This window comes from Gopherus evgoodei, chromosome 5 (assembly GCF_007399415.2).
Source record: "Gopherus evgoodei ecotype Sinaloan lineage chromosome 5, rGopEvg1_v1.p, whole genome shotgun sequence".
Classification (NCBI taxonomy): domain Eukaryota; kingdom Metazoa; phylum Chordata; order Testudines; family Testudinidae; genus Gopherus; species Gopherus evgoodei.
The window spans coordinates 76,023,532-76,036,203 of record NC_044326.1 but is presented as its reverse complement, the minus strand read 5'-3'; the positions used below and the strand labels follow the sequence as shown (position 1 = coordinate 76,036,203).

Sequence of the window (12,672 nt, the reverse complement as noted above, 5' to 3'; positions counted from 1 at the left end):
GACTATAACAGGGTTTAAAAGGGAAGTAGATAAATTTATGGCAGTTAAGTTAACAGCCCATTAACGGCTATTAGCCAGGACGGGTAAGGCAGGGTGTCCAGCGATTACTGAAGTTCTCACGTACCAGAGGGGTAGCTGTGTTAGTCGAGATCTGTAAAAGCAGCAAAGAGTCCTGTGGCACCTTACAGACAAACAGACGTTTTGGAGCATTAGTTCTCCTGGGTGAATACCCACGCAAATTGGATGCATGTGTCCTCACGTTCACTGCGAGGCTGCGTGCTGACGTTGCGCCGTCACCGCCCTCCTGGCTGGAACCCGGAAGTGGGCTAAGCTAGCGGCGCCCGGCAGGGGCAGCGTAGCCCGGCTCTGGCGGGCAGATGGATGGGAGCCCGTCTCCTTCTGGGCGGCTGTAGGGCCCGGCAGGGGAGAGGCGCGGGTGTCCCGGCGCGCGGCGGGCATGGTGCTGGCGGCAGCGTGCAGTGCCTGCGTTCTGAGGAGGAAGCCTGCGCGGAGCCGCGATGGAGATGCTGCTGCCGCCGGTGTGAGTGCGGGCGGGCGGGAAAGGGAGGGGGGCCTCGGGGATGGCCTGGGCGCGCCCTGCTGATGACGTGGGGAATCCCCGGGCGTGTCACCCCCGTGGCCTCCGGCCTGAGGAGCAGCCCCTTCCCCCCCCCACCCCCACCCCGGTCTCCGATAGCCTCTGCCTGGAGGGAGGCGGCAGCTGTGGCTCGGGGTCCCCCTCCTGGTGCTCAGGTACCGCTGTGCCTTGAGTGCCCCTTGCTCAGGCTCATCGCCCTTCTTCCTCCCGCTCCCTCGCTTGTGTCAGCGCGATGCTGGCAGGGGAGACCTGGACGCCGCTGCCAGGGACCCGGCAGAATGCGCGTCTCCCACTTGCCGGCTGGCTCTGGGTCCCATCTGCCCTGGTGGCGTTAGGACACGGTAAAGCCTGGCACAGTTACAGCCCTGCTGGATCCTGTGAAGGCGGCTATCCCATTCCCCGCCTGGGTTAGCGGGATTGGTCTGAAAACAGGAGCACCCAACAGGTAAAACGTGGTAGTGGGCAAGGTATCGGCAGGATTTTAATAATACTTTGCACTAGTACTGTAAGATCTTCAGGGGGTAAACTGTCTCGTTGTACCTTGTACAACGCCAACAGTGTTTCCTAGATAACTCTTAAGGGCTGTCACAAGCAGAGGCAGGTGAATGAGGGAGATCCCAGAAAGTGAGCAAGATTATAAATGGTCAGCAGAAAACATGATAAAATTCACTCCCATCCCATAAAACCAGGAGAGGAGATGCTAAGGAATGCCCTTAAAATCTCTTCCCAAGGAGGGGAAGAGCACCCTCATTTAGGATGCTTTCAAAGGAAATGTGTAACCACCGTGTTATATTTCCCTCATCGTGACTGAAATGCTCTCATTTTTGCATTACCTATAGACATCTTTATAGCATCTGTTTTATGAAGAATGGTTTTGCAGAAAATATGAAACATTTATAGTATCATCCACACTCTTGCTGGCTCTGTGTATACATAAAATGCATGTACACCTGTTAGAGCATGCACTGAGATGTATTACTACATTAAGAGATTTCTAGAGTGTTGAAGGCATGTGGATGTAGTGGCTTTTTTTAAGAGCAAGGTTGCTAAGCAATAACCAGTTTCATCGGTGGTTTATGTAGGTATGTATATTTTCTGCTTCTCAGTATTTTACAACATTTTACCAATTCCATAGTTCCAAACCTCCTCAGATTTGAAGCACAATGAGTGTTCCAGTGATTGAGCAATAGTATTATGTATAAGTGTGTAACTCCTTCCTTTCCCATGGTACTTGCAACCCCCTTTTCCTCCTTGGTGCAGTAATTTTATTTTCGTAATTAACAACCATACGTTTTCTTTGTATTAAGGTAAGCAACATATTACCTTCTTTGTACCCAGGATTTGGAGTGTATTACCTCACTTATTTTTCTCTCTAATACCCATGGTTTGGCAGTTACCTAGGCAGTTGACCAAAAAATTGCTACAGGCACCTTCTCCCTGCACTGTTATAAATAAATGGAAAATATACCACCCGCTGTTTCTTTCTTTATCTCTTATGGTAAATTTGTGCTTTCCCAAGCTGTCTTCCAAAAAGAAGCCTGTCTGCAACAAATCTTGCAGCCTCTGCTGCTTGTAGGAGCCTGGATTTTGGAGGAGTTAGCAGAAGATTGAGGACAGAAGGAATTAACCGTGATGGGGTGGTGTGTATGGGATAGTGGAAGTGAATATGCTTATGAAAACTCTGCTCGGTGTACATGGCAACACTTTCTGCTCTTCCAAGATCTGGCAGGTGAAGACTTTGATATATGAAATTAGAAATGACAACTGGGTCCCATCTGTTGTTTTCTGGTTTTCAATAAATGTGTTGCATGCCTATATACAAATCTAGACTCCCATTTTTTATACCAATCCAGGATTGAATGATGTGAGAGATCCTGCATTATGTCTTTTCTCCCTACATCATCATGTGTGTTGTAATCTGGCATGCAAGTGAGGTTATATATTGCCCCATAATGTTTAAAGTTTACTTACTTCTCAGGAGCGCCAAAGTGTAGCTATTGTAGTCCTGGAATTTCAGGAGGAGAAAGGATCATCAAATGGGGAGGGTTGCATTAATAGAATAGGCAGAGAAAAGTTAGTATGAGTCTGACCATGCCTCTGATTTAGGTAACCACACTGTTTGTTTTCACCCTGTTTGGTTAAGCATGATAATCAGGACAACTGGAAGATCTTTTATAGCATCTATGTATTGAAGATTCAAACCACAGCCTCCACCATGCTTAGGTTAAGGTTCACCCGGCTGTCTACACTGTAGTCTAATGGATGTGCATCATACCCTCCTCATTACAGTATAGTCTCAGATGCCACTGATATGGGACCGCTAGAAACAACTGAAATGGAGTTGCTGTCACAAACAACTGTAGCTCAGCTAGAGATACCACTAAACAAATCCAAAGTAGTTTAAAGTATGTAAAGCAACCCCCAAAATAGGATGCATATTAATTAGGGCTTTTTAATTCATTGTAGTCTTTATAACATCATAGCTAACTTATGACAATGCTGTTTTGTAACCTAGAATCTGACAGTTTCATCACTTCCTTGTGAATCTATGGTTCATATGTAATCAACCCCTCCACCTCAGCCAGTGTGTCTGGAAACCCTCAAAGACAGCATTTGGCATAGTCTTTAAGTTTTTAGAGTGTGGTGTATTGTGTTGGAGTGTGAGAAGTTATGGTAGAAGAGGTATTGCTGACTTGGATGTCGGTTGTAAGCAAACAGAGACGTAAAAGGGTAAATGTTTACTTCACTGTTAATTATCTTATGGTACAATATATATTGCCTAATACCTGTAGTTTCAGTATATCATTTTGATTGATTGCTTTTATTTCTGAATGATGATCCCTATATACAACATATAAATTGGAAAATTAAAGTTTACTGTAAAAGAAATGCACTACGGGGGCTGTATTTAGGTGTTTTGTAGTATAGTGATAGATGTAAGGAAGAAATACTTCCTGATGTTGGTTGTTTTTTTTTTTTTTGAACATTGATGCAAAAATTTTCTACTAATTATCCCCTGAAACAATTTAAGTAAAAAGAGGATCTCTTTGTTTAGGACATTTCTCAAAAGTTAGCTGTAAAACAAACTTTTCAATTCTGGAGTGTAGCAAATGTTTAAGTTGCAAGGGGTTCGAAGTAGACAACCATATTTTTCTCTCTATCAATGATTCTTTCTTCCTTTGTGACAGGGTGGATTTGATTTAAATAAAGTCAGGAAGACTTGATGTAATCATGGTTTTCTACATAAAAGTGCACTCTTGTTGGTTATAACCTTAATACATATTCGTCACAACTCAGAGATAGATGTAGATTTCATTTTTAGAAGGTACACACTATACATTTTTAAACAGTGACTTATTTTGAAAATTTTCAGATTAGTTTTACAGCTATATCAAAAAATGAATGATTGATTGATTGGTTATTTCATTTACCAAAAGGCAATTGAAGCAGATATTTATGAAGTCATTGGGAGGTGAACTATCTTCAAGTCAATGGGTTAATCATTAATATTTGGAGGGTTTTGCCATGTGTATTAGGAAGAGAACATCACCAAACAGATATTTAAATTGTTTTGTTTAACTAAAACAACAAGGTTAAGTATTCTAGATTTTTTTCTTCAACAGCAAACATATAACAGTTTAACAAAACAAGCATATGTCCCTCGCTTCTCACATTTATCTCCAGACTTCTTCTCCTTGTCCAGATCTATTCCGCTCCTAATAATCTTCTGTTCATTGAACTTTTTGAAACTTTGCACTTTTAGAGAGAGGTAAGGGATTGACTCTGTGTACACAAATTTGCAGAAGGACAATAGAGTTGAAGATCTGTTATTTCTCACCTTGCTGTTAAAAAGCATGTTACTTCTGGAGACACAAATCCACAGTTTGAAAACTTCAAAACTAAGCATCGCTGATGGTATCTTCTAGAGTGAGCACCGAGTCAGAGAAAGATTAACCTAAATAATCTGTACAGAGGCCCTTGGAACCCCATAAGATTGGGTCCCTAATCCATGAACTGTTGGAACTCATTTACAAAACTTTTCATAAACTTTACATGACTATATTGACTCATACTACAGAATTAGAATTTATAATTCCTATTCTGTGATAAGATATCTTTGAGCTATAATGTATCTTAATTAAAACTATGTTTAGATAGGTTTTTTCCTCAACAAGCATTTTATCAAAAAAATCTGATTTAAATTAAAAAAATCAGATTTTTTTCCCCCTTTTAAATCATTGATTTTTATCCACCCTGCTTTGAGGATCAGTGCTTTTTGTCTTTCTTGCAGTTTGGTCCAAAATGTTATGTTACTAGACCCAAAATCCTGAATGGTATAGTAAAGGTTTGCTTTCCTATTTGTGGGAATACAGCGCATCTAGAATTACAGGTTTAAATCTTAAATTCAAGAAGCTGTTATCTTCATGTAGGTGATATATATATTTTAAGCTGCTTCAGACATGCTCAGAAAAATACTCTAGCACAATGGTTCCCAAACTTTAACAACCTGTGAACCCTTTTCACTAAAATGTCAAGTCTCACGACCCCCCCTCCTAAAAATGAATATTTCCAGGGTTTTTCTTCTTTACCTGAGTATAAATTATAAAAGCAGTGATCTTAGAATTATGAAAATGGCAACACTCTTCCAAGATCTCACTCTTGTAGCTTGTATCACTTTGAATAAGCCTGTTATAATACAGGGCTCCTATGTTTCATCAAGGAGTATCAAATGTGAAACAGCATGAAGGTATTTAACAAGCCAGCTCAGAGTGTTCAGGTCTTGAGCAGTTCAGGCAAAGAACGCACGGTACAACAAAGTTTAAACTTGTTCTTCATAATAATTTTAAAAAGAATACTAGCCCATTTAATTTTAAAAACAGCGAAAAAACCCACCTCCCTTTCCATTTCTTATAAGGAGTCTTGAAGTTTAAATCTCCTCAGTGTGAGAGATATGCTTGCTTTGATCTGCTTAGCTCTTGGAAGTCCAGGGGCTCCAGGCTACTGGTCCCATGCTGTCCAGGGTTCCTAGGGACAGCTCTGTCCTCCATTAGGGAATTTTTTCCCGAGAACCCCCTATAACATTTCGCGGACCCCTAGGGATTCACGAACCCCAGTTTGGGAACCACTGCTTTTGCAGATGCAGTGGAAAAAACAGATGAGAGTTCTAGGTCCCTAAATCTTATGTTGAATTTGACCCTCCTAATTTGGTAAAAAAACTTAAACATGACAAACTATAAGCAGTGATTTAATCTTCACTATAAAATATTGTAAACTTTTAAAGTATTTGTGTCGGAGTGGATTGCCTCTGGCAAGTGATTTGAATGCCGAATATTCATGCTTGATTGTTGGGTAATTTTAAGCTTAGGGAATTAAGTTGTGTAGTGCAGATATACAATATTTACTAGCTCTCATATGTTCAACAGAATGGAATGGTAATTTGTCTCCTTTGTGGGAATAGCAACAGCATTTAGGCATTATAGGCAATAGCATAGCTTGAAAAGATACTTGCCTACTCATTACTGGCTAGCTCAGGTGGGCAAAGGAGCTGGTATAAGCAATGTTTGTAGAATTTAAACCTTCTTTTAAGAAGTTAAGTTTTTTACCTCTATGGTTGTGAGATCACTTGCCAAATCTAAACAGAAGTGATGCTGTTCTTCAGACAGCTTTGTTGTCTCTGCTGCTACTCTGAGACTTTTCAAGCAGCAGTAACTCATTAAAAAATGTCTGATCAGTTTCACTCTTTGTCTTCAGAAGAGTCTTGTGGATAGTGGTGAAATTGCCCATAATCATGTCAGTTTCATGTTGCTGATGTGGAAAACTGAACAGGAGCAGATATTGGAATTTTCAAAGGGGGAGGATGACCTGGAAGCTGTGGGAGATATTGTGTTGTAGCAGGCTAGGGCTGGGGGAGAGGGAGTGAACTGATTCTCTTCCAACAGACAGATAAGGGTATTGGAGATTGAAAATTTATCAATACTGGGCTTATGTCTGAGATCTTGTCTACTCAGCTTTTCTGGAACACCTTGTACAGTTCTGGGAGAGTGCTTCATCTAATTCTCAGTTTGACTCCAGATTTTGTCACTCAGATTCTTTTTTTTTTTTTTTTTTGTCGCAAAGCTACCCTGAGTTGATCGGGCCCAAGTGTAGGTGGGTATAGAGAATGCCACACATCCAAAGTTACACAGAAAGCCTCTTCCTTTATATATATTTACATATTACATTGCATAACATGTTTTTGGATTGGCTTGAAAACTTTGCAGGAACCAATCCCTGTGCAGCATGCTCTGTCCATGCATTGCCCATGCTCCACCTCATCTCTTCATTTCTAACTTATTTTACCCATTGTTAGTAAATGGTGCTCTGGGTGTTCTGCTTCTTACTTTAGCTGGCTCAGACGTTGTCTTTTTAGTCTACTGACCTATTTACTTATCTCATTTAGCACAAAAGTTCTGTTTTCAGCCTAATCTGTTTACCTCTTTAATTCTATCCAAGAAGTGAGGTCTCCCTCATTTGTTAATCACTCATGTCAAGCCAGGCCTCAGCTATGATCAGGGAACAACTAATTATAGGTTTAGAGGAAAGATGTTCTACCTTGCCTTACCAGGACTCAGGGATAGCAGCTGGGCAAAAATTCCAGTATCCATTGCTTTCCCAGCAGCTGAGGATTGGTCAGGGGGAGGATGGACTCCTCATTAATGCCTTTGCTCATGGAGCTTACTAGGCTAACATTCTCCTTTATCATCAACCTGGCTATTAGATGTGTTCCTCTGACTAATATTATTAGGTTCCTGGTATATTTTCCAAAACATGTATTGGGTGTTGGTAATGTGGAATTTGAAATTACTCTGAGTACAAAGAAAGTTTGGCAAGAAGAATTGGGACCATGATTTTCAAGTAGACAGAAATGTTAACTAAACTTGGTTGTCTTGTTTACAGATGTACAAAACTTTGCCATCAGAAGCCTGTGGATCTGAAAGATGATAATACTGAAAAACACTGCCCTGTTACAGTGAATCCTTGGCATATGAAGAAAGCTTTCAAAGTTATGAATGAATTAAGAAGGTATGTATTGTATTTATGCACATGTATGGGGTCCATCCATTTTCAGTTGCTAACAAGTTTTTTTTTTTTAAGTTTCTACTGTAAATAGGATGTGTAATCCCATGAACATAGCTTTCCAGGTAAACCAATAAGACGAATTATAAAACTAAAAAGTGATAACTTGTTGGTCTTCATAAAGTAATTTGATGGAATCTATACTATATATTCATATCACCCTTGACAAGCTAGCCAGAGCTACTGCTTATTTGTTGGCTTGGCAGAATTCAATGTTGTTTTTTTTTAATTATTTCAACAAAAATAAACACTTATATCTAAGCATTTTTCTGTTTTTCTGGATATACATTATTAAAGTTCCACAACATTATGGATTTTAAGCATTTTTATTTTTCTATATTTAAATTTTCACAGTTGCATGAAATTATGGGGGGTCAGACAATAATTATTTAATGACAGTAGATATTGAGATTCGAAAGTTAGTTTATAATAATTAAAACAAATTGTTAACATCACATCAAAATATACAAAGTAATTATTTGAATTTGATTTAAAGATATCAAGCAATATTTTTTTTTACTTTGCCTATCTGTAAATTTTAGTTATTATTGATGGAGATATTCATTTGTCAACTTGAGTGTGTGCAGCGAAATGGATGCTTACCAACATTTACTGATAGAAATCTAATCCTTCCAAGCCTGCTTATGGGGTATGAAAAACATTTGAAGGATTTTGTTTGAGTTTCAGTGACACTGTCTGTTGCACAGTGTATTTCAAATAGGTTCAGTAAATAGGTCATTTTTCACATAGGCCTCTTATGCCGTAGGAAAAGTTTTTTGTCAAGTTTCCCACCATTGCAACACTGGAAGCCATTGATGGCAGCAGTAGGTAAAGTATGGAACTGATCACTCCAGCCTATCAGAAATGCTGAGAATAGCCAGATTTTTAACTTGTATCTTGAGAGATTTGACCATGAAGAATAATGGTAAATTGCAATGGATCAGACTGGACAGAAGTATCTAGTAAGTGTGCTACAAAGATCTGGATGAAGCCATATTTTAAATGAAAAAGTTAATAAAGAAATTTCTCTCTGAAAGAAGAGGGAGGAAACAGTGTACTGTAAACACTCAGGAGAGAGATACAAATGGATCTAGAAAAGTTACAAGGTGAGTGAGGTAATATATTCTATTGGACCAACTTCTGTTGGTGACGGAAACAAGCTTTTTAAGCTACAGGGAGCTCTTCAGATGTGGGAAAGGTAATCAGAGTGTCATAGCTAAATACCAGGTGGAACAGATTAAACATAAGAAATGAACACATTGCAAGAGACCATTCAAGATGAAGTGACTATTAACACCTCTGCAGTCACAGGGCAAAGGAGGGTTAGTAGGTTACAAATTATTGCAATGAGCAATGAAACCAGTGGGTCTATTGAGGCCATGTCTACACTAGCACTTACATCAGCAAAACTTCTGTCGCTGGGGGTGAAAAATTACCCAGGGCTGCCAGGCTCTAGCTCTGTGTTCCACAGTGCCTCACTTCAGTCAGTGGAAGTGCTCCTAGTGAGCATGCGTGCACCACTGACAGAAGGAGTGAGTATGGACGTGAGCCACTATTTTAATTACTGTGGTGACTGTACGTCAACTTAACTTAAGTCAACTTAATTTTCTAGTGTAGAGAAGCCCTAAGTCTCTAGCAAAGTTATGAATATAAGTTCCCAGGTTCGTCATTTGAAGGTGTTGTGCAAGTTTCCTTTGAGGTCAAGTACTAAGAGGCAGATATTGAGTGATCATTTTTTAAAGAGTTTGCCCATAGTGACAGAGTGTTTTTGTTATTTATCGTTTTTCTGTTTGAGTTCTATCGAGAATATAGTAGTTGTCTGGCTTCACCCAAGTCGTCGTTGGGGCGTTTAATGCACTGGATGAGGTACTCTATATGTCGTGATAGGCATTGATAGGACGTATGTATCTTGGAAGGTGTTGGAGGGTATTGATCCACTTAACAGTGGAGATATATCTACAGGCTTTGCGTCTGTCATAGCAGGATCTGCTGTCATTTAATTTGTTGTGTCCTGGTCTGTGGGGAACTTGCTTCTGATCGTGAACTTAGAGAGGTTGGCTGCAGTGGGGGGTTGTTTGAGGCCATAAGAGGGGGTCTGGGAAAGATTTCTTTCAGGATGTGGTCTCCATCAAGTATGGATTGCAATTGTTTGGTGATACCCCACACAGATTCCAGTGTGGAGTGGTAAGTAATAGTTAGAGGTGTGTAGTTGGTGGTTTTTTTTCCTTTATTGAAGCAGATTTTCTTGGGGTATTGGATGGCCATTTCCATCATGCAATTTACTTCTCTGATGGAGTGTCTTGGTTTGGTGAAAGCAGTTTTAAGTGTATATCCTGGACTTTCTTCTTGGAGCATATTCTGCGGTATGTGAGTGGATAACAGATTTTTTGTTGTGTTTGGAGTAGGTACTAGAAATGAAAGTAAGTGTGGTGATCTGTGAGTTTCTTGTATATAGTTGCTGTAGGGTTTCTTTGTTGAAGCTGATTGTGGTGTCCAGGAGGTTGATGCTTGTGAGGGAGTGTTGTAGAGAGTTTAATGGATGCGTGATGGTTCTTTTAGGAGAAATTGTGGGATACACACTTCACCCACTTAAAACTGCCTTCATCAGACAAGGACACTCCACTGGAGAAGTAGATTGCATCGTGAAATGATCCATCCAAATATCCTGGAAGAAGCTGCTTGAATACAGGAAAAAATGCACTGATCGCACACTCCTTGTTCTCAGCTACCACACCATACTGCAGTCCATACGGAATATCATCAAACAATTACAAGCCTGTCATAACCTTAGTCCCAGATTTGGACCTTAGCGTCCAAAATATGGGGGTTAGCATGAAAACCTCCAAGCTTAGTTACCAGCTTGGACCTGGTACTTGCTGCCACCACCCAAAAAATTAGAGTGTTTTGGGGCACTCTGGTCCCCCTGAAAAACCTTCCCTGAGGACCCCAAGACCCAAATCCCTTGAGTCTCACAACAAAGGGAAATAATCCTTTTTCCCTTCCCCCCTCCAGGTGCTCCTGGAGAGATACACAGACACAAGCTCTGTGAATCCAAACAGAGTGACTCCCCCTCTCCGTTTCCAGTCCTGGAAACAAAAGCACTTTCCTCTTCACCCAGAGGAAATGCAAAATCAGGCTAGCAAATTCAACACACACAGATCTCCCCTGATTTCTTCCTCCCACCAATTCCCTGGTGAGTACAGACTCAATTTCCCTGAAGTAAAGAAAAACTCCAACAGTTCTTAAAAGAAAGCTTTATATAAAAAGAAAGAAAAATACATACAAATGGTCTCTCTGTATTAAGGTGACACAATACAGGGTCAATTGCTTAAAAGAATATTGAATAAACAGCCTTATTCAAAAAGAATACAAATCAAAGCACTCCAGCACTTATATTCATGCAAATACCAAAGAAAAGAAACCATATAACTTACTATCTGATCTCTTTGTCCTTACACTTAGAAACAGAAGATTAGAAAACAGAACTACTTCTCCAAAGCTCAGAGAAAGCAGGCAGACAGAAAACAAAGACTCAGACACAAAATTCCCTCCACCCAAAGTTGAAAAAATCCGGTTTCCTGATTGGTCCTCTGATCAGGTGCTTCAGGTGAAAGAGACATTAACCCTTAGCTATCTGTTTATGACAAAGCCATACTGGATGAGTCCTGCATCCTGAAAGAAATCTTTATCATCCCCCCTTCCACCTTGTCTTTCTCATGTCCTGGGACCAACATAACTACAACACTACCAACTAAAGAAGTTGGAAATTCAGGCATGCTATGTTTCATCCTAGAAAAACCTAAGCTATTTTTCTTGGTTCAGAGATTTTTGGTGATGAAATCTACTTGAAAAGAAGTAATAACAAAGAAGACTTTATGGTGATTTTGAATAGTAAACAAGACATGAAATTGCAAAGTAATACAACAAAGAAAGCCACTCTGAAGTTTGGGCTCATCACTGACTAGGAAGCTCATAGCCCTGATCTACATGGGAGTGAATCGTAACCTTTTAGTATTTGTCCATATTGATACATAGCATGGAAAGAGTATTCCTCCAGAGTATGTAGCCTCAAACTCTGACAGGCTGATATAAGTTGTTCTGTATTTGGCATACAAGTCTTTTATCCAAGCAAGAAAGCAGAATTAATTAGTTTGCGCCTAGGAAGCTGCATGATCCCAAGCACCAGCTGTAAGTATACAGCTGTGTGTTTTTTTTAAACAAAGTTAAAAATTTTGGTTTATCAACGTTGTTTTTGTTGGGGAAAAAGTCATGTTTACTAAAAGATAGATGTTATGTGCTTTTCTACTATGGTTTTTCTTATGTAAAATTACTCTTCCTCTGATATTTTTTTTCAAACAGTCAAAACTTGTTGTGTGATGTGACAATAGTAGCTGAAGACATGGAAATTGCAGCTCATAGAGTCGTGCTAGCCGCTTGCAGTCCTTACTTCCATGCCATGTTTACAGGTACTAAATATTTTTAACACTTGTTACCTTTAACTATTATCAGATTATGCTGAAGTGCACAGGCAAAAAAGTTTTGTTTTGCTATGCTTTATTTATATATTAATAAAACATTGAAATTATAGGAACCTTGTATATTTTGTTAGTTTGTTCTAACTTTAAAGGGAACTGTCAACTTGAAATCCAGTATCTCTGTATAAAGAGAGTTAAAAGTAGGTTTGGGCTCTAAGTCCTCCTGACAATGCTTGATATTTCTCTCTTGTTCTGTTTATTTTATTTTTCTCTTCCTTTTTTCTTTGTGAAAGATGCGCACAAACAGGGGAAACAGTAGAAAATGACTATGTAAATTGCTATCACATGTTCAAAGTGAAAAGGTTAGAGAATCTCTTTCTCCTTTAATAGTAATAATCCTGTGTAACAGTGGGTTAAATCACTCTTTTCTGGACTTTAAGTAGATGATGTCCCTTTAACATCTCTTCTTTCCGCTAAGTAAAT

At 39.7% G+C, this 12,672-nt stretch overlaps 1 protein-coding gene across 2 annotated transcripts in view; it reads left to right on the top strand.

Annotated features, from left to right (window-relative positions):
• The first annotated feature begins 352 nt into the window (after positions 1-352).
• Positions 353-12,672, top strand: part of KLHL2 (kelch like family member 2) — a 120,662-nt gene continuing 108,342 nt past the window's right edge. The window contains exons 1-4 of one of the 2 annotated variants that reach the window (XM_030563389.1): positions 353-541; positions 2,118-2,327; positions 7,535-7,660; positions 12,074-12,180. In XM_030563389.1, the coding sequence (XP_030419249.1) occupies positions 2,293-2,327; positions 7,535-7,660; positions 12,074-12,180 (268 nt within the window). In that variant the 5' untranslated portion in view covers positions 353-541; positions 2,118-2,292. The remainder of the gene's footprint in view (positions 542-2,117; positions 2,328-7,534; positions 7,661-12,073; positions 12,181-12,672) is intronic. The other variant, XM_030563390.1, reaches the window with a different exon arrangement.